Source organism: Camponotus vicinus, unplaced genomic scaffold (assembly GCF_025532165.1).
Source record: "Camponotus vicinus isolate PSW18456_S1 unplaced genomic scaffold, iyCamVici1.0 SCAF_3, whole genome shotgun sequence".
In the NCBI taxonomy this organism is placed as follows: domain Eukaryota; kingdom Metazoa; phylum Arthropoda; class Insecta; order Hymenoptera; family Formicidae; genus Camponotus; species Camponotus vicinus.
Genome location: NW_028141967.1, coordinates 24,371,926 through 24,391,996, shown reverse-complemented (window position 1 = coordinate 24,391,996; position 20,071 = coordinate 24,371,926). Strand labels below are relative to the sequence as shown.

The 20,071-nt window shown below is 34.6% G+C and overlaps 1 protein-coding gene, 1 long non-coding RNA gene and 1 pseudogene across 6 annotated transcripts in view; 2 read left to right on the top strand and 1 right to left on the bottom strand.

Annotated features, from left to right (window-relative positions):
* The window catches only part of Dh31-r (Diuretic hormone 31 Receptor), a 151,750-nt gene extending 137,877 nt beyond the window's left edge, over positions 1–13,873 (bottom strand). The window contains exons 1-3 of one of the 5 annotated variants that reach the window (XM_083092979.1): positions 13,782–13,873; positions 12,423–12,756; positions 2,003–2,083 (exon numbers count right to left, since the gene is read on the bottom strand). In XM_083092979.1, coding sequence (XP_082949105.1) covers positions 2,003–2,020 — 18 coding nt within the window. In that variant the 5' untranslated portion in view covers positions 2,021–2,083; positions 12,423–12,756; positions 13,782–13,873. The other 4 variants (XM_083092980.1, XM_083092981.1, XM_083092982.1 and 1 more) reach the window with 4 other exon arrangements.
* LOC145967915 (uncharacterized) overlaps positions 1–20,071 on the top strand; it is a 29,341-nt gene that overhangs the window by 1,436 nt on the left and 7,834 nt on the right. The gene's annotated exons all lie outside the window — the stretch shown is intronic.
* Positions 17,003–18,689, top strand: LOC145967916 (uncharacterized; annotated as a pseudogene).

Below are 20,071 nucleotides of genomic sequence, written 5' to 3'. Positions count from 1 at the left end.
AATGTATGTCACACTGTCGATGCGATTCACGTCTAGTCATATCGCTTTTTATGAACGATCCTTGAGTGTTATATCGGTCCTTGCGTCAATGCGTAATTTGCATAAGAAAAGATGGTTCGTAGAATAAATAAATGTTTGCGCGTCCGAGGATGATCCTCGCGAAAAAAAGACATGAGCATAGTGACAGTTTGACGCAACCGATAGCACGACTTCCGTTGCCATACAAGGAAACATTATATCTATCTTCGCGTCCCCTCTTCTTGTCGATCGTTTTACGAGATCTCACATTGTTGAGTTGTTGATTGATGAGTACCATCGATACGATTTCGCGCGCGTGAAAGGATTTCACGTTGAATAAAAGGACGGAAGAGGGAGGAAATATCGGTTAATCGACCATTGAATGAAAGCCGACTTGATACGACGACATAATACACTATTTCTAGTTTTATTATATCGTTGGACCGATGGAATATTACTAAGAAAACAGGATTCATGCCAGTTTGAAACAATCTGTAATTTTCTAAAGACTTATTAAAACTTTTAGATTAATTTACGTTTACAAAGAATAAATTTTCTCCCCGGAGAGACGGTATTATAGTACTTTATGCATGTACAATTACATTGTTGTTATAGAGAATTTAATTCTAGAAAATATCGAATTTGAAAAATATTTGTACTCAATCTTTTATTACAATAATTACATTGTTATTTTTTATTCAATAAATTTCAGTAAATTTCAATACTATCCAAAAAAAATTCAAAAAAATTTGAAAAAATATCTTTTTTTACAATTTTAATAATTCTTTTTTATAATTTTAAATGTTGTTATGCACTTTAACATTGCGTATTTCGAACTATGAGTTTATACATTGTAGTTTTCACAAATATTCCACAAATTAAAAGCAGAATGACACAAAGGATTGCGAATAATTTGCTTTATTTATAAAACAATGTGAGAATGAAGAATCATTGCAGATAAATTGTTTAAATTGAAACAAATGTGAAAATATGCTGATTTGTAACTGTACGTTAATTAAAATTTTTCATTACTCTTTACAATTATTATAATTTAAAAAATTTTTGAATTTATCTTTGAATTTATTTTTTATTCCACGTGCAAAAATGTATCTGTCATCTCATTATTTAAAATGTGAAGACAGTTCAATTTTACATTACAAGGAAACTTTAAGTTATAATAAAAGTTTTGACAAACAAACACTGTCTAGAAATATTATATATATATATATATATATATATATATATATATATATATATATATATATATATATATAAAGAGGTAGATTCATAACATTGGCTATAAATATTTGTAGAGAAAGAGAAAAATGCTAGGTTACCTTTTCTTCCCTTCGCATATCGAACAACTATATCAATCGTCGTATACTATAATCCATACATATCATAAAATTATTAAGATGAAATATCATTATAGTATTTAAAATAATATAATAAAAAATGATTTATATGTTATATTTATGTGTGTGAGAGAATTATATATATCTATCTATAATAATATGAAAAATATCTCATAATAATATAATAATCTGAGATTCATTTTTTACTTTATTTATTTTTTATTGATTTACTTATTATTCTTTTACAATAATATATTTTAACATAAATGTAATTATATTTTAATATAAACGTAATGAAAAATATATAATTATATCATAATACAAAATATAACCAATGCTGAATCTACCTCTTTACGTTTCTCTATATATAAGAAATGCTCTATTGCATATTCTTTCGGACAAAGATTATAAAAATTGAAAATTATCCACATTAAAGGATTGATAAAAACTCATTCTTGTTCTTTGTAGTCCGAGTAATTTATAAATATATTTCTACACAATCAAAAAACGAAAATAAAGGCGTATATATACGTGCATCATGAAAAAAAGCTCGAATTCTATCTATTTTTAATAACATTTAACAATAGTGCCACAAACGCGAGACATTTTATAGATATTGGTTTACTAACCTCAGTCTGTATCTCCATGATTGGCGTTATTGGCAGGTTGCAAAAATAAAATATGTTTGAAACCTTTGAATCACACTCGACCTGAAATGATAAAAACGAATACATTTGACTCACACGAGAGAGAGAGAGAGAGAGAGAGAGAGAAAAGCGTTATAAAATTATATTTTTAAAATAATTTAACATTTAGGAAAAATTTTATATGTGTAGGGATTGTTCATAAGGCTGCAATTTATGAGAATATTTATAAAATACGAAAAGAAATATTTTTTTCCTACGAAAATTAAATATATATTATATATTATATTTTATTTTACATAAATTATAAATTAAAAAAAAAAATATTACTGACAAAAGAGAGGAGAAAAGAAAATATTACAAACAAGAGAAAGAAAGAGAGAAACCCGTTAAATAGATTTCTCGCAAACTTGCAGTCTCTTTTGCATATAAAATATTTTCTATTTTATTTGGGATATCTAAGTAGAGGAAAAACGATAAAGACAAGGTGAAGCATCTCCTGACGCCAGACTGGAATGATAAATGTAGAGCGATATACGATCTATATATACGGAAAAAGAGGGAACGCATTACGTAAGCGTCGTGCTCGTAGTTTCGCCGATTTATTTTGAGAGGGACGTAGGCCGACTTCGAGTCGGACACTTCTTTCGAATTCGATATGTGGCCTGTCCTAATTTTTACCCGAGTTGCGAAACCGAGCCGATATTTTCGCGTCCAATTTTACGCCCCCGCAACTATCTCCATTTACCTCAAACCCTCTCGTATCTACACGTCGAGACAAATCGATCCAATTTCCATTCTATTAAGATCAGCAGGTGGTAGAGGAGCGCTTTCCTGTTGAACAAAACTAATCGTAAGTCTTCGATGTGAAACCATTCTGCGCGATCTACCGCGAAGGTCACGATTGATAGCTCGTCGATCGGTGGGAGACCGATCGTTCCTTGACAACTATCAGCCATCGAGTTAATGGCTCGAGGCTTATCGAGCTCGTAGACACTATAAGATTAATCGATCGTTGGTAGAGTTTTTCTGTAACCTAAGAAACTAAGAAAAAAGATTTGATACTAATCCGAAACACGCATGATCCATTTGCTTTGCCATCGAATCGAATCCACTATTGTCAAAGCGATCAAGAATAAAACATATTACACACAAGTATATTATATAATAAATAATATAAATAGATTATATACGACGTTTGATCGATATAAATGTAAAGATATAAATATAATTTTAAAAAAATATCGAGAATGATCATTTAATAGTTTTGAAAGAAAACGAATGTAATGTTCAAAGAGCAAATTTCTGTTATTTAAATAAACTTGCAATTTGAAATAAGGTGAACTTTTCACAATATATATTTCTTGTTGGCGGTTATTATGTATTCTATTCGCGTTTCCCAACATTTGGCGGTTTTGAATTTGACGTGAACCGAAACACGAGGAATTGTGATTCTCCGCGTGTTATCTGGCGCCTGGCCAGCTTTCCTACGCATTAACGATCGTCCACGGTTTTCCGATATACGAATCTATCTCTAACCGACATATCAACATCCTGTATCCTGTATGTGACGATTGCACGATGTTTCCTAATAAGATGGCACGACAAGGACAGACGCGATCGCGCGATCGAGGTTGCTCGTGCATTCGTTCCCGCGAAGCCCTAAAATTTCCTTCATTCAATCGTTATTAAATTATCAGCCGTTGAACTCCTCTGATTAATTGCGAATGCACGGCGAGCGATAAAACGCAGTGCAGTTCCGCGTTTAATTGTTGAAGCGTTTAAAATTTCAATTATCTCGTCCATTTTTCTCTCTCCGTCGTATTATCAGAGAGAGGAGTTTAGAGAGACACGAACTCTGCCCGTTGTATTTTTAATACATTCAATTAGATGATTTTACGTTCCATTTCGTTTGTGTTTTGAGTTACATGCGCGCGTTTCAGAAATTTCATAAATCCAAATTATGTTGCTCCCGTCACTGCACATTCAAAATTTTAATATTATTTCAAATAACATCAGTATCTCGAATTTCCGTTCTGCCTGTGATATTTTTATCTCGAACGTGTCTTTTTGTATGAAACTGCAAGCCAGAATCAATTGGCGAGCTGATCACGAGAAGAAATCTTTCAGCGAGGTATTTCGCGAGGAATTCATCCAGGATGCGTCCCTTTTCTCTACGTTTCCGCATGACCGAGATGCAAATCTCACGGTCAAGTCTCGCGGCTGCACCGTGCATCTGGACTCGCGTGTATCTCTGTGAAAATAGAATTACGACGATGGCAGTTAGCCAACAAATCATTCCAGTCGAAGCTCGCGGTCCATCGGTATCGATTTCCCTTCGCCTGGACTCAGTCCGCGGATTCGTAAACACATAAATTAAATTAGACGCGCCGCGTTAAATCGCTCGATAGAATAGCCGGGTAGCGGGATGAGTTATTTTCGCAGCTTAAAAGGTATCGCCATTTGCTCGGCATCTGTCCTCGATGGTCTCGTCGTTGATGGATTCGCTATTCATGGACATACACACAAAATGGATCGGTGAGCCGCTGTCACGTTTATCCCGAGCCTTTGACGAGTAGCGTCATCAATGGCTCTATCGTTGCGTCAGAATCCTCTTGCCATCGTAGTTTTGCTCCATCGTCTTGTCGCTTTTGCTAAAAGTATTGCGCAGTTTATTTACAAAGTGTCCCGCGCACGCGTATGCTCTTTTCGGCGGAGAAGAGAAAAAACAGCGGTCGTCTCATCGGAATCGATACTTTAAGTTATTCGAGTTTCGGAAAGTTTCTTTTTTTAGAAAATCGAGAAAGCATAAATATTATACATGAGAAATAACTCAATCTCTTCTTTCCCCAGGCTTTGTTTTCTCGCAAGTTTAAATTGGCCGACTGATATTGAAAAAATGATTAAATCTAATTTATTCACAGCTCTGTTTGCGATCGAGGGATGAAAACCTGTCGCGCGCAAATTGCGATCTCCTATAAAGCGAGGAAGGTTGGCTCCGAATTGGTCGTAGAATCTATGACCGCGACAATATCCGATGTGTGTGTGTGTGTGTGTGTCCAAAGCTCTATAACAATATCCTACAAAAGCTAGCTATAGTCCGAACGTATATAACTAACCGCACCCGCGACGAGATCTTTGAATGACAATTACCAAGTTGAAGCCCTTGGGCGTTTCGGTGACAACGTACGGACGTTTCTATGTTTCTATGCATTTCCGTTTGAATAACTAGTCCCGTTTAGCAATTATGTCGCGTATTTCAAGGAAAGACGTTTCTCGTTGACCGTTCGAATGGATGCTATCGAGTCGCAAAGGAAATGGCGGTGTCGTTAATGCCTCGCGGGCATATAAGTGGCTTTTTACGAAATTAATATCTGCACACTCCTATGGAAACAATTACGCAAATTACAGCGAGCAAATCACTCGAATTACACAGGTCTTTGAATAAACGTTAATTAAAATATTCCGCCATTAATATAAAATATAAACGCTGCGAAAAGAAATGGCGCTCTCTCTCTCTCTCTCTCGCATAAAATACTCATCGTAATAATAATTATAGCATTGATCGCAGGCGGTAATTAAAAACGGTAATTGTATCGTTTAAAACATAAGATAATAAAGTGGCTTTTTCCTCTCATATGAGAATCCTCTTGTCGTAAAAAACGATAATAATATTACATCGGATGAAAATATTTCAATATTTAATAAATAAAAGTAAATAGAGCAGGATGGATCCAGCTTTTCGCCGCGATAAATTCCAAATAATCGCCTCAACGACGATAATCAGATTGATACTCGCGATACGCGAAAATATGATGATATTAAAAATATAAGCGAGAAAATAATATAGTATATATATTTCTCGCTCCCATGCGACATCTCGCACTATAAAGAAAATTCTATTCGACCGGATTGACACGATTTTCCCGCGAAAATATAGCTATCTGCATGTGTATATTTGAAGAGCAATATTGTGTCGCTGCACCTATGCTTGGTACATATATCGCGCAACAATTGTATCAGAACACAATTTGCGTGGTATACTATTTCCTACATATTTACTCAACTCCATTCGGCAAATTCTGGGGAGATACGTATACCTATACATGTATGTTGCGTGCGGAATGCATATAAAAGCCGCATCATGAGAGACGATTACTATAAACTATCGCAATATTAAATATGTGCGTCGATCTGTAACATGATTCTCGTCATACGTGATATTAATTACGCATTGTTGTTATTCTCGCGGGGAAGAAGAATTACATTTAACCGCGGATTAAAGAGAAAGGAAAGTAATTATAAAAGTGGTGCATGAAACACGATCATCCGATTAATGCGCGTTTCGATATTTCATTATGTACATATTACATCGAAATCGCTTAATGCGATTTAAAAAAGCATTCGTGCAGATAATACCGAAATGAGAATCATCACTTTTTTATATTTTAAATGTGTCGAGTCGTTCATTTGCATAGAATGTCTGACAATACAAAATATAGACCATGATTCTTTCCTGGACAACATTTTTGTATATTAATTTCATTTATATATATGTGTCTGTAGATGTATCCTTATACTTAACAGTTTAACACAAGCACGTCACGAAATTCTAAGTAAGAAAATAGTAAATGAGAATGGGTAAATATGTAAATATTATGCGCGAGTAAATTATGCAAAGTTATACGCTTATAGGTGAAGTAAAAAATAAAAACTATTGTTATATGTATATAAGACTGAAAACACGCAGCTCTTTTGTTATTTAATGCCTTATCAGAAGCGTCAAGCAAAACGAGGGGAAAAAATTAATTTTGTTCTATTTAAAAATGTAAAAACTTAACGGAATGAAAGTCAAAATGTTTTATGAATCTGTCGGTTAATTTATTGCAGTAGAGAATGAAAAATTGAAAAAATTTAATATGTCATTGAAATATTTAGAATAAAAGTGACATACACATTGAAAAAAAATAGTTGCAATTATCATAAATTATAAATTATTTTTAGCACGAAATTTAAGGTTATTATATTGTCAACATTATAATAGTAATAATTATTACAATGTTAATAATAATAATGATTTATGATAATTATAACTATTTTTTTTTATTCTAAAAATATTTTTTTTACTGTAACTAATTTTTTTTATTCTAAAAATATTTCAATATATTCTAAAAATTACAATAAACTAGCCGGTTAAATTTTAAGGTTAAGTTTTTACATTTTTAAGTAGAACAAAATTAATTTTTTTCCCTCCGTTTTGCGCGATATTTCTGATAAAGCAAAAATAAAAATCTCGACCATTCTTTTCTTTTACTATGCGATTTTTTTTTCCCAGCGTAGTTTTATTTGCACTCAATTTTTTCCTTATCCATATTATATTTAATCGCACTTTTTGTGTAATAGGTAGCTCGTTTTCGATCGTCGTTTTCGGTCTCGTACTACCCTGACTTATATCGAACAGCATTGAGTTTTTCGCTTTTATGACCCGTGTGTACGTATATCGTTTATTTATACGTATATACATGAAGCTCCGGACATGGAAGGTACGCTCGTTCGAAGAGCCGAAGACCGAGGAGGAAGCGAAGGAAGGTCACTCGATAATGCTCTCGACGACGTGGCCATTAACCGTGCGAGGAGGCAAGGGGGATGCGAGAAGCGAAGAGCACAAGGTTCTCCCTGTGCTCGGTCGCTTCACTCAAATGCACGCCCAGTAAGGCATCAGACGTCCTACATCGATCACATCATCGGTCGAAGGCCCTTCCGATACACGCGATAGGCCCATCGATATAAATGGATATGAGCGAGTAGCGCATTTGATGACGAGACTAGACGACGAGAGGAAGCTTGTTTCGTGTCATTTTCATTCCTCAAAAGATGAAAAATGCAATCGTTGTCTCTCCTTCTCTTTCTCACGCGCGTTTAAAGATATACGCTTATACGCATATGCATGTGTCATCATATATAAAGCATCGATCGTAAAATACGAGAGGAGTCGTATTTTCTCCTTGCGAAGATGTTGAAGATGCAATTTCGTACAAATCGCTCTTTGAGGCTTTGGAGTATTTTATGCATATAAATGTGTATATCTATACACACAGACACGCATACACACGCCACGACTCTGAAATGTGTGTGGTTAAATATTATCATTTAAAATAATGATAGTCTGTCATAGAGATACGTGACAAATATTTTTACAGTTTTAATAACAGCAGTAATGCGTGATGACAGGGGAATTAATGGGACGCGTTTATTGATTAATTCGCGAAAGAACTTTTGCAAAGAAAGCCGCCGGAAATAAAAAAGTCACGGTCATTTTTGTAACATATGTAAACATATTCAATGCGACATGTGCTCGAAGATATTAACTATGTTAAATGTCAAAATGGCAAAAACTTGTATCATTATCTATTATACTACTTTTTGTCACGCAACTGTTTGGTTAAATCGATAATAACGTATAGCTCTTCGTAGCAATAAAATTGCCTCTTTTATTGCTTCGTTTACGTGACACATGTACATATAGATATGTCATAAAAATCAAAGTAGAATTTAAATTATTTAATATTAAATTATTTATTACCACTTAACATTTTCATCCAGAGTTGCAGAAATCTAATAGTATCATCTAATTAGTCTATTTATTTTATTTGCATGCGCGACGTGTGGTTCATTTATACACAGTAAAAAATTGTACGTCTATATGTTAAAATTTTCTTGTGTTATCACGTTTTGATTAGTACTTTAATGTAAAATTAACATACAACTTATATGTTATTATTTTTATAACGTTTTCATGTGTTACATTTGTGTCAACTTCATAACTTAACATGTATTTGTATATGTCTCTTAGAAATGGAATATTATTTTGAGTATTTTTAACATAATCATTTTAAACAATCAACATGTCTCAAAGTCAGTTTAACATTCTAAGAAAAGTTAAAGTAAATCTTCAAATAATCTTAAACTTTTACATACAAAATAATCAAATTTACCAAAATAAAATGTTTCTATTACAAATAAATTTAAGTTAAAATAATTACTATTATATGTTAATGTCCTACAACAATTCTTATGAGTTATTGTAATTATTTTTTCATGTAATTTTTAATTAATTTGTATGTTACTTTTACATTATACTTAAAGTCACGATAACAAAAATAAATGTAAAGTATTGTGTCAATTATTTAACATTTCTAATTTGTCAATAAGTATTATAACATACGACGAATGAGTTATTTTAACTTAAAATTTAGAGTGGACTTTCTGGGACATGTGAAAAATGTTAAAATAACATGTTAAAATGTTAAATTGACATTTTATTTTTTACTGTGTATGCATGCGATAAATTAACTTCCTGAATATTCGAATAGTCGACAAGAAACATAACTGTTGTAAAAGCACACCGAAGAAACTGTTTGTTGCAATTATTTACATGTTATCTACTGCTTGTGATTAATAACATTAAATTAAATATGAAATTACAATCTGTCTTATCCGTTGACGTATTTGTCAACGGCAAGATAAATTGTACTTCCACCTTCTCGATTCAATCGCGATGTCTTACACGCGTAGCCACGGATTGTGGATTAAAAAAATTATTCTACGCCGATAAAAAACGGAGAAACGTCAAAGCGGACACGTGTGATTTGCTATTTCGATAATTATGCGCGGCGCACTATTAACGGCTTTGATATAATTCTCGACGATGGTCCATCGTTAGACAAATTTATCGAGTTAAGACGCGGGGCATAGTGTTTCTCGGGCACCTAACTACATAAATTAGACGAAAATGTTGCAACCACTCTCACGATACGCGCGTATGAGCGATGCGGTTGTGTGGCCTAAGTGCAAACAGAATCGCCCGCATGGGAATTTTCTTCCCCGAGAAAGTTGCTTGGGTGAAATATAGTAGAGATGGACTTTCTTTAGCTGCACTTTCCGCCCGGACATGCTACGTCCATAAAATGAGACAAGCTCATATCGTAGGTCCTGGAGAAAAGAGAGGAGAGAAAAGAGATGCTTTCTGAGGGAGAGCTAAAGAAAAACAAATATAAAGAAAAAATATATATATAGAGTGTGAAAGAAAAGAAAAACAAAATATCTCAAATAAACACGTTTTATCAAACATTGTTATTCGCTAGATTTGAATAATTCTGGATTCTCCATTGTGAGAGATAAAGTTATCTATGTAGTTAGTGTTCCGAATATATTTGCAAGAGTCTTATCAGAATGCTACTTCTCTACAAGATGGAGAAACCGGCGTATATACCTAACGAACGTAATTAATTGGAACAGGAAACTCGCGAATAGAAATTCATTCTGTGAAATTGAATTCGAAATCGTCGAAATGATGAATTGGATTGAAAATGTTTGAATTATTTTCAATCCGTTTCCGCTCACATTTATTATCACTTTAATATTCCTCGTAAATGATTAAATATCACTCCCCTCCATTAATTTCTTTCTAAAATAAAGCGTGAAATTATGTGAGAATGAAGCAATTTATTCCAACGCGCATTGCAATTGTTATTAAAGAGATTAATTCTGTTTTAGAAAAATTAAAGTAGAAAAAAATTTTAAAATCTTTTAGAATTAAAAAAAAAGGATTCAAAGAGTTTTAAATTAATTTTTTGATTTTCAAACATTAAACGAAAATCCACTAATGGACTGAATATTTTCTATCAATTTTTTTCTACTCCAATCATCTTTTCCGGAAATTATTTGATGAAAGAAGTGTATTTCATTCGAAATATAATGCGAAATGTCGCAGAAAGCATTTTCGACAATCAAATTCACGTTTCCAACAACATTCAAAAGCTGCTTCATTTGTATTTTACTAGAATGAGATTTTATACAAATACTACTCTATACTAATCCATGACTACGTGAGCCTTAAATGAGTTGCTAATCAGTATAACACGGTACGAATTATATTCATTGTTCGCTAAAAACTGGGCCATCTGTGATTCGGGACTTTATTTATGTTGCATAAAAATCGCTCCTCTCATCGCACAATGTTACGTCATTGAATCGAGAGAGCCTAAATTTAGCGCTAATGGATTAGACTAATATCTTAAATCATGATTCATGTTTACGTATGGGAAGCTTATTCTTGTCATATAAAAACATGCAAACTTTCGGCTCAAAATCTTGATAACTGATCTTCATAACAATTGACGTCAAGTAAAGTAAGGATGTATAAAATCATCTCCAGAGTCGAAAATAATTTCTATGAAACGTTAAATTTGAAAAAATTGATAGCCATTTTAATTGACAATATTTTTAGAAAATATATATTTAAAATCTTCATTTTTACTTTTACGTATTTAAAATTATTATGAATTCTCCACATTTTATTTATTTTAGTATTCTAATCTTTATATTTATTATACGGATGAAGCATTGAATTATGTCACTACTTGGTTAATTACTCGCGAACCGTGTAAATACGTAAAAATATGGGGATAAAATACTTTAACTCGTTCTAAAAATTATGTGATATACATATATATTATCCTATAATTATATCCTCTAATATTATAATTATATTTCGATTATATTACGATTGTTAATACCTTTTTAGTTCATTCTATCGGTATCAAATTTCACGGTTTCAGTTGCTTTTTAGAGTTCCCGTTCTAAAGAAAATCTAGTAAAAACAGTTTACACACGCATACACACATACACTCACATTGCACATTATATAACAGATGCAAATTTCCCGAGAACTTGTATTAATTCTTAACTGATCAAGTTAAGCAAAACTTCATTTGATTTCTCTCGTGGAATCTTCATTATATAAATTATTGGAAAAAAGCTTTAAAATGTTTTCTTTCTCTATCAGAGATTGAAATCTCGGTACATAATTTTCAAGTACAATAATTGGCTTGGAAGGCACTTTTTAAATTTGCATACACTTTCACACGTCAAGTTTAACTTTAAGGAAGAAAATTATTAAATTGTTACGCGAGATGCACAGGAGGAGGACCTAGCAAACCGAGCTAGCTTTACATTACAAACGTATCTCAAACATCCTAAAATATTATCTAGTTTCCCGGAGTGAAAGAGTTATTAAGGGAGTTATTACTCTCATAGAGCGCACGGAGGACCCAGCGGAATCATTAGTCTTACGTAAGCGTTACAAATGCGTCCTTCTCAAACACGTCTATTAGCCATTTATTTTCGTTAGCTAAACAAAAGAGAAAAATCAGGTGAGATTAGGGCGCGCGTCGACCGATAAAAACGTCGAGGATTCAATTCGCGAGGAAGACCGCGCGAATAATGACCCTCCGAGTACCGGCCATACGTACGCACCTATGTACGGTATTCGCACGGTAATTGTACAGACAGCGTGCGGCTTCTCCATTTGAATAATTTCATCTAAGCAAGGACGTGTACTCACCAGGGACGTGCTCGGGTGGCTGGTAGGTGTAGATCGAGGTGTAGGCGACGATCTCGTCGAACAAACGCTCGTCTCTGCGATCGTCGATGACGGATTGCTGATTACGAGGGGGAGGGCGTGTTCCTTATCGGCGCCGAATGCCTGGTAATCGTAAATATGACGATCGGCTTGACGGCCCGCACAAGTCCTCGCGCGCCGATCATCGTCCTGGATCGCGTTCGAGCCCGGTCATCGGGGACGCCGATTCCCGCCCTTGTCGTCGATCGTTGATCGATGGATCGAGCCTCGCACTTTCTTCGGTTATATCGATCGACTCAACCACCGCGCGATGATTCTACAAGATCCGATATAAACTTTGCGAGGAGATGTACTCGAGCCTAACGATGCACTTTGCGAAACTTTAATTATTGCCGGGAGACATTCGAAAGAGAGAGAGAGAGGGATGATACCTTCGTACAAACTCCCTTTACCTCTCTAAGCGTTTGGATAATTTGTGTGTTTATTTTAGAATCGTCTCTCGTAAACGCGTAATATCTCGCGTATACACGATCGGTTGTTTTATCAACGAAACACTTTACTTATCTCGACATCTTTGCTTCTCGAGTTAATCGATGCTAGTATGAAAATTCCAAGTGTTAATCGCAGCTAACGATGTCGCGTGACAATTGACGAGAAGTTGACGCATTTCGCGGCACAAGTGGCTCAGCGCTGCCAACTTAGCGATACTTAGCGTTAAAAATGAAAATCGAAACTTTGCAATAATAATATTGCAACGCGCTTATTCAAATATCATATAATGAACGATAATACAAACGCGAATCAAAATTACCGAGGTGCAAAAACATTTCACACCGATTCTAGAATTAAAAAAAAATATACAAAAATATTGCAAAAATTATATACGGTGTTCTTCGATGAAAAAGCTATTTTTGAAGGAAAGGATCACCTCTCGACTAAACGGTGTTTCATCTTGACCCGTATATGGTACAAAAAACCGAATTTTCGAATCACTCACGAGAAGTCTTATTATCCCGCGCTTTTCTACGGATAATACATACAACGAGCGACCGGACTCATAATCGTCGTCGGACACGTGGTGATCTTCCCGAGATCGGCGCCGCGCGTATCCTCGAAGCCGCGTTATCGCGACGCGACTGTCCTCCCGACGTCCGACACTCTTTTGGCACGATTCGTCCCCCTCGCGGAGAAGTTCAGAGGGCGCGCGTCCCCTCCCCCTGTCGTCGCGCTTCCTTGTTATCGCGCGCGAAAATTGCGCGAAAGCGATGCCGGCTTGACGGTGACTGGCAAACGGATGGACGATGACAGAATGAACGAGAGAAGAAAAGATGAGCGCGGTACCTGCTTGAAGAGTTCGGCGAAACACGCGGACGCGCAGCTGCTACTAAACTCCTGCTCCAGCGGGCGCGAACCAAACGTCAACTCGAAGTGCGCGCGCCGCCGAGAAACTGGCGGCAATGAATAGACAGCCCCCCGCCGACGTCGGCGACGACGATGACGATGATAATGACGACGACGACGACGACGATGTCTCCCGCGATCGCCAAATAAAACAATCCCACTTGTCCTCTTCTTAACTTCCTTCTCCCCTAAAATTTCTCTCGATTAATTTCCTCGCAAGATTGAACACTATAGCGAAATTTTATGTGAGAAAAAACGCGCGAAAACTTTGGCAATTAATTTGTACTCTGATCGATTCAGATGACTCGTTTATTTTGTTTGATTAAATTTTTATTAAAATGTTCGGAATCGGATTTTATAATAATATTAACTAGAAATATCTAGAAGATATTTAGAAAAACTAGAAATGTCTGAGAAAAATGCAGCGGTCTCGCGATAAATTATATATTGTGCAGAAAAATGTAATGATCATTGCGAGAATTTATTATACTTCAGCTTCTCGTGACGTTAATATTAGATATTTAGATATCAATTAGATATTTAGAGATTATTAGAAATTATTAGATATCAATAGTTAATAATTTTTTAACAGTATTCATCCAATTAAAGATCTCTAAGTTAAATGCACGTTTTCGATGTTACATTGAGATATTTTTTCCTCACTTTATTTTACCATTTGAATCACGTTTCTCTTAATAAGGAAAGAATATTTTTCAGAAAAAGTCAGTACATTTTACGCTTTATGAAGAAAAGAAGGGAGAAAACATGTACCAGAAGGAACACACAATAGAGAAGTTATAGAAAGGAAAAGAAAATTGGAAGGAACATTAAAGTTTTGTTTTTCCTAGCCATATTTTCTCTCTTGCATTTTCTTGCATCTAGTCCATTAGAAGCTTGTAATATCTCAAAGTTCTTTTCAGAAATCGCGCGTTATAAAACGTTCGATATATTTTGCCGGAAAACACAATTACGACGATATGATTCTTAGCTTAATCCGAGGCAAAACATTGTTGTTGCCAAACGTATAACGATATATATAAAAGCGAATCTATATTTTTCTATAGAACTATAGGAATACAGGAAGGATTATATATAATCTTGTGTACATATAAAATATTATAATTCATTTTTATGTCGGTAAAACATCGCCAAAATTACTTACGTTATTTCGCTCGCCAAACATGCGTTTCTACATATGTTACTCGCACTTGAGTACATATTGAGCGTGTGTATTGAAGAAGAAACGCACAAGTACAAGTAATTTGACGACCATCTATTACAGATCTTGTATTTGTTTTACATACGTCACTCGTTAATAATTTACCCATATCTATGATATAAATCGGCCAATTAAACAAATTTACGATCCCGCGGAGATATACACATGATTAATTACAAATATGACGCATGCGATGCGCATGCGCGTGTTTGACTGCGAGATACTCTGGGTAATCTTTTTATCAAGTATGCTACATTGCCGATTGTTACTGATATTATTGACTGCCACTAACATTATCGATTGTTAATATGATTCAAGTTCGTTTTCGTCGATGAGAAGCTTCCTCGAGATAAATTTAAAGATCATATTAATTAATTGCAAATTAGTAGTCTGCAATTTGCTCATTATATAATTTACAGGCATATATGTATATAATGTGCAATGAATTTATATTCATTTATTTACATAATTACACTAGTAAAAAATTAAGCAAAAACTATTAAATTATTAATATATACATCATATATTATTCGTAGACAATAAATTATTGTTACAAAAACTTTAATGAATATATTTGTAGCAATACTCACGTATTCATACTTAACTGTTTCTTTACATTAAGCATCAAGTTATATTTTAAGCTTCTTAATTCAATTATGCAAAAATAATTTTATTCTCGATTATTGAGATAAAGTATTGAGCGATGTTAGTAGATTGCATTTTAAAACGCTTAGTCACCATATATGAGATAGATAATGACAGAGAGATTAGATTATCTGTTTCTTTATACAAAGAGAACACTCTTTTTATATGTTGGCTTCACATTTTTGGCCATAAAAAGGAGTCCATGTGTATTACATCCATGAGCAAAAAGTAGAAATTATGACTAGCAATGCGAGTTCTGATTGGCTCCTGCTTTTCTGCAAAGTGTGAATGCGCCCTAATGGGAGATTCACACTGCGATGATGTACGACATCTGATATCCAATAACAGAGCTACGATAAAATATCTCTAGCTAGAATTTTTAGGAAACAAGCTCTGTTGTTGGATATCGGACGCAGTGTGAATCTCCCATAAGTGTCATATAGGATAAATGTCTTTTTTTAATTTCTTTCAAAAACGTTTTTAGCCTTTCACGGAAGCTAATATTCTCAATCTCCTTGAGATACCTTATTAACTTGTTCATTATGATAAAATCTTAAAAAATACTAATGATTAATCTATCTCTGTTACAATTAAAAATATATAATAAAATAGATTTTTGCATGAACTCAGAGATTTGTAGCTACGCTGCATTATTGTATTGTACGTATATATGTGTAAAAACTTTTATCAGAAAATTGTTGTATTGTATGTATTTGCATGTATGTGTAAAAACTTTGATCAGAAAGTACCTATTTCATGGAAATATATCGTGTTGCATATATACAGGATGTCACGAAACTAACGCTTGATATTTTAAAGGCAGATTCTCTGGCCAATTTAAAAACGATTTTTCCTCAGCGAAAATGTCGAGGGAGATCATTATTTTTTGCATATTCCCAATTTTTGTCATCATGTATCTTTTTAACTAAGCCTTAAATTAAAATTCTATTAAAGTAAACTCTACCTAAAATTAACTAAAGAATGTGACTTTATTAATATTTTATTCCCATAAGCCTTAGTTTGCGAAAAACCCTTTATTTTCAATCGTTTATAACTCGAAAACTATTAGTGCCGCGACATTTTCGCTGAGGAAAAATCGTTTTTAAATTCGCCAGAGAATCTGCCTTTAAAATATCAAGCGTTAGTTTCGGGACACCCTGTATGTGGGACAAGTTAAATCAGTTAATAAATTGATAAATTGTTGACAAATATACGAGGGGTATAAAGACGAGGAATTTTCTCAATTCCAGTTATTTCTATTCGACCGCATAGTTTATTCCTTCATAATTTACTTTTATTCGATGATGTTTAGAGGTTAGATTTAGTTTACAGGAGCAGAATGTCTAATACTGTAGAATCAAAATCGTGTCTTGAAACAAAAATTACTGACACTGTCAACAGTAATAATAACAGTAACAAATTGCTCTCGTTCGAAGAAGTGAAAGAAATAATGAAACGCGTATTGAATGACGACGTCACTATGGTTCTCATTATCGTCTCGACGTAACAACTTCGGTGAAAAAAGGAGAAACTGTCACTTTCTCGTTCTTTCTCAAGGCTATACCTTACGAAGTGCCCGAACAAGCCGAGTACGTGATAAAGAAGGGTGCCTTTAAGCATGAAATCAAATTTCACGGTACCATAATGTCGCTGCTCTGCGAGGCAGTGATGCCAGAATGCCCACGCGAGCACCAGCAAATTATTTCACATACAGTATAGCTCGACGTTCCTATGGAACAGTCGAGGGTCGAGGGGCGTCGAGGAACGTCGAGGTATATTCTGTGTGAAATAATTTGCTGGTGCTCGCGTGGGCATTCTGGCATCACTGCTGCGAGGGATATCACGGAAAGCCATGGGCTCCAACATGTTACAAGGTGACGGACAGTTTGATGGTCTTGGAAGACTTGGGCTGCAAGGGTTATTCGACGCGAAACAAGCTCTTCGACGAGACATTGGTGCGCGGGTTTAAGATCTGTCGCGCGGCTGCACGCTGCTTCTTTGTTGGCGGAGACACGTCTCGACGTACCCTTCAATCGATTGTATCCCGACACTTTCACAGAGAGAGCCTTTACTCGTGACGAACAGTCGCGAAAGTGGTTGGAAGTAGGTTTCGACATGGCCGCATTCATAGCCGAAAATCATGGATACGACCCTCATTTGATACGCACAACTTGCGAACGGGTATATGATATTACGAAGCCATCATGCACGAAGACGAACGTAGTCAGTCACGGGGATCTCTGGGGCAACAATCTTATGTTCAATAATGACATGCCACCCAATTGTTTGCTAGTAGATTATCAAATATTGAGATACTCTCCCTTAGCGCATGACATTGCACAGTTTCTGTATCTGTGTACGGATCGAAGTTTCCGTAAAGCGCGGGAAAGTGCGATGTTGCAGTACTATTACGAGACGTTATGCAAGGTCTTGGACGATCATGAGTCGCCTCGAAAACCCGCCTGGTCAGAAGTGGTCGAGGGTATGGAGGAGCAACGTTTGGGCGCTGTTATTACCGCGGTGCTCTATTTCCCTACGGTTCTATTGGAAGAGAATATCAGCGCACAAATCTTCGGCGATTCGGCGTCTTATACCGAGTACAGTTTTGGAGATAGAATGAAATTTGTCTCGTTGATCATGAAGCAAGATTCGGTCTACGAGAGAAGGATCAACGAAACTGTCATCAAATTGGCCGAACTCGCTTCACAACTAGATCAATTACCAAAACCGTCTTAAATTAAAACACGTAACAAACATACAATTGACTCTTACGCATATCTTAAATCTTTTCATTCCGTTGAAACAGTATTTTAGCAGTATTTTGTAGTATTTCAATTAGCAGGAAAAGACTCATTTGTTGACTCATTTTTGAGGATTGCTCAGTTTATCTCATCGTAACATGGCAATTTTTCCATGAATCAATGGACAATATTATTTTGATTATGAAGTACAGATAGGAAGGACCATGTGACTGATAAGCTGTACGTTTAATTCATCCGTATCTTCATCTTCGTTGGTCGGTGTGACTGCGGGTTTCATCGACCGCGATACCTCGTTATCGCTTAAATCCGAGAGATCATCTCGAGCTGAATCAGTGTCACTGTCTCTGAAAAATTACAAAAAGGTTAATATATGACACTGCATACAAGCATTCAAGTACGATAACTTTAATGTAAGTAATTTGCAGTTGCGTTAATCTTATATATACCCAGTTTTCGGTGCTTTTTAAACGATTTCTTGAGGATTGTTGTCCTGTCAACGACAAGATGAATGAGCATAGCAATTTCATCGGCGGCAAAGTATGAGCCGATACGCTGAGCAACTGGAAAAAGAAAAAAGAGAATAATCATATTAAACTTGCACAAGTAAAATAGAGACCGATTCGATTCCGAGAATTACTATAGTTGATGAAGAAACTTTATATACTAAATATAAAAGTCGGTAAAACCATTCAAGAATAAATGAATTATCAACTAATTAGTTTTAAGGCTGACACGACAAACGTCCCAGTGATAATTTGTGCAATTCCCGTAATCTTCTACTTCAGATCTAGGTTGATCCGTCTTTATCGCAACCCACACGAATATTCTTCGTAACGTGTACATTTTAGCGACAAACGAATATATTACTGTAAAATGTGCAAGAGGATGAGTGTGCTTGAAAATGACTAAAAAATTAAAATTTCTTTTACTTTTTAAGACAAAAATAAATAATTTTCTCTAAACACACTTTGAGCTGTAAAATGATTTTATATGTCTGAATGCTTAAAATATGTTTAACATATAAGCAAAATTTTTGGAAAAATTTTATGTTTTTCAATCTTTATATATCCTTCTTGGAAATCACTACTCCGATTGTATTCATCATCATTTTTAAAATCTATTCAGAAATAAATTAAGTACGATTTAATCATTCAATTTAAAGAAATTATAATTTTATCAAAAGTTACAAACACAAATTAAATTTGCTAAAAAGGTTGACTTTATTCAAATTATATTAAATTAAAATTCATTAAGATCTTACTTAATGCAAAGTATCGATTAAAATATACTTAAATATGATAGAGAATATGAAAAGATTGATTCATATATATTAATTCAATGTTGAGACAAAAAATGTGAAGATAAGTAGTTTTTGCCATGATTTCGCAATTGTGTTTGCTCTTTTAATCTTGTCACAGCCTAAAAATAACGCATCAAGATTCATATATGCCATCAAGAATTTCCATTCCATATTGAATAAATATTTTCAATACAAGAATCGCGCAAGTGAATAAATATTAGAATAGAATATTTTCCACACAAGACTAGCTCAAAATTACACATCATAGAATTATCGTAATACAAGTATCTCTTTTATCAGATCG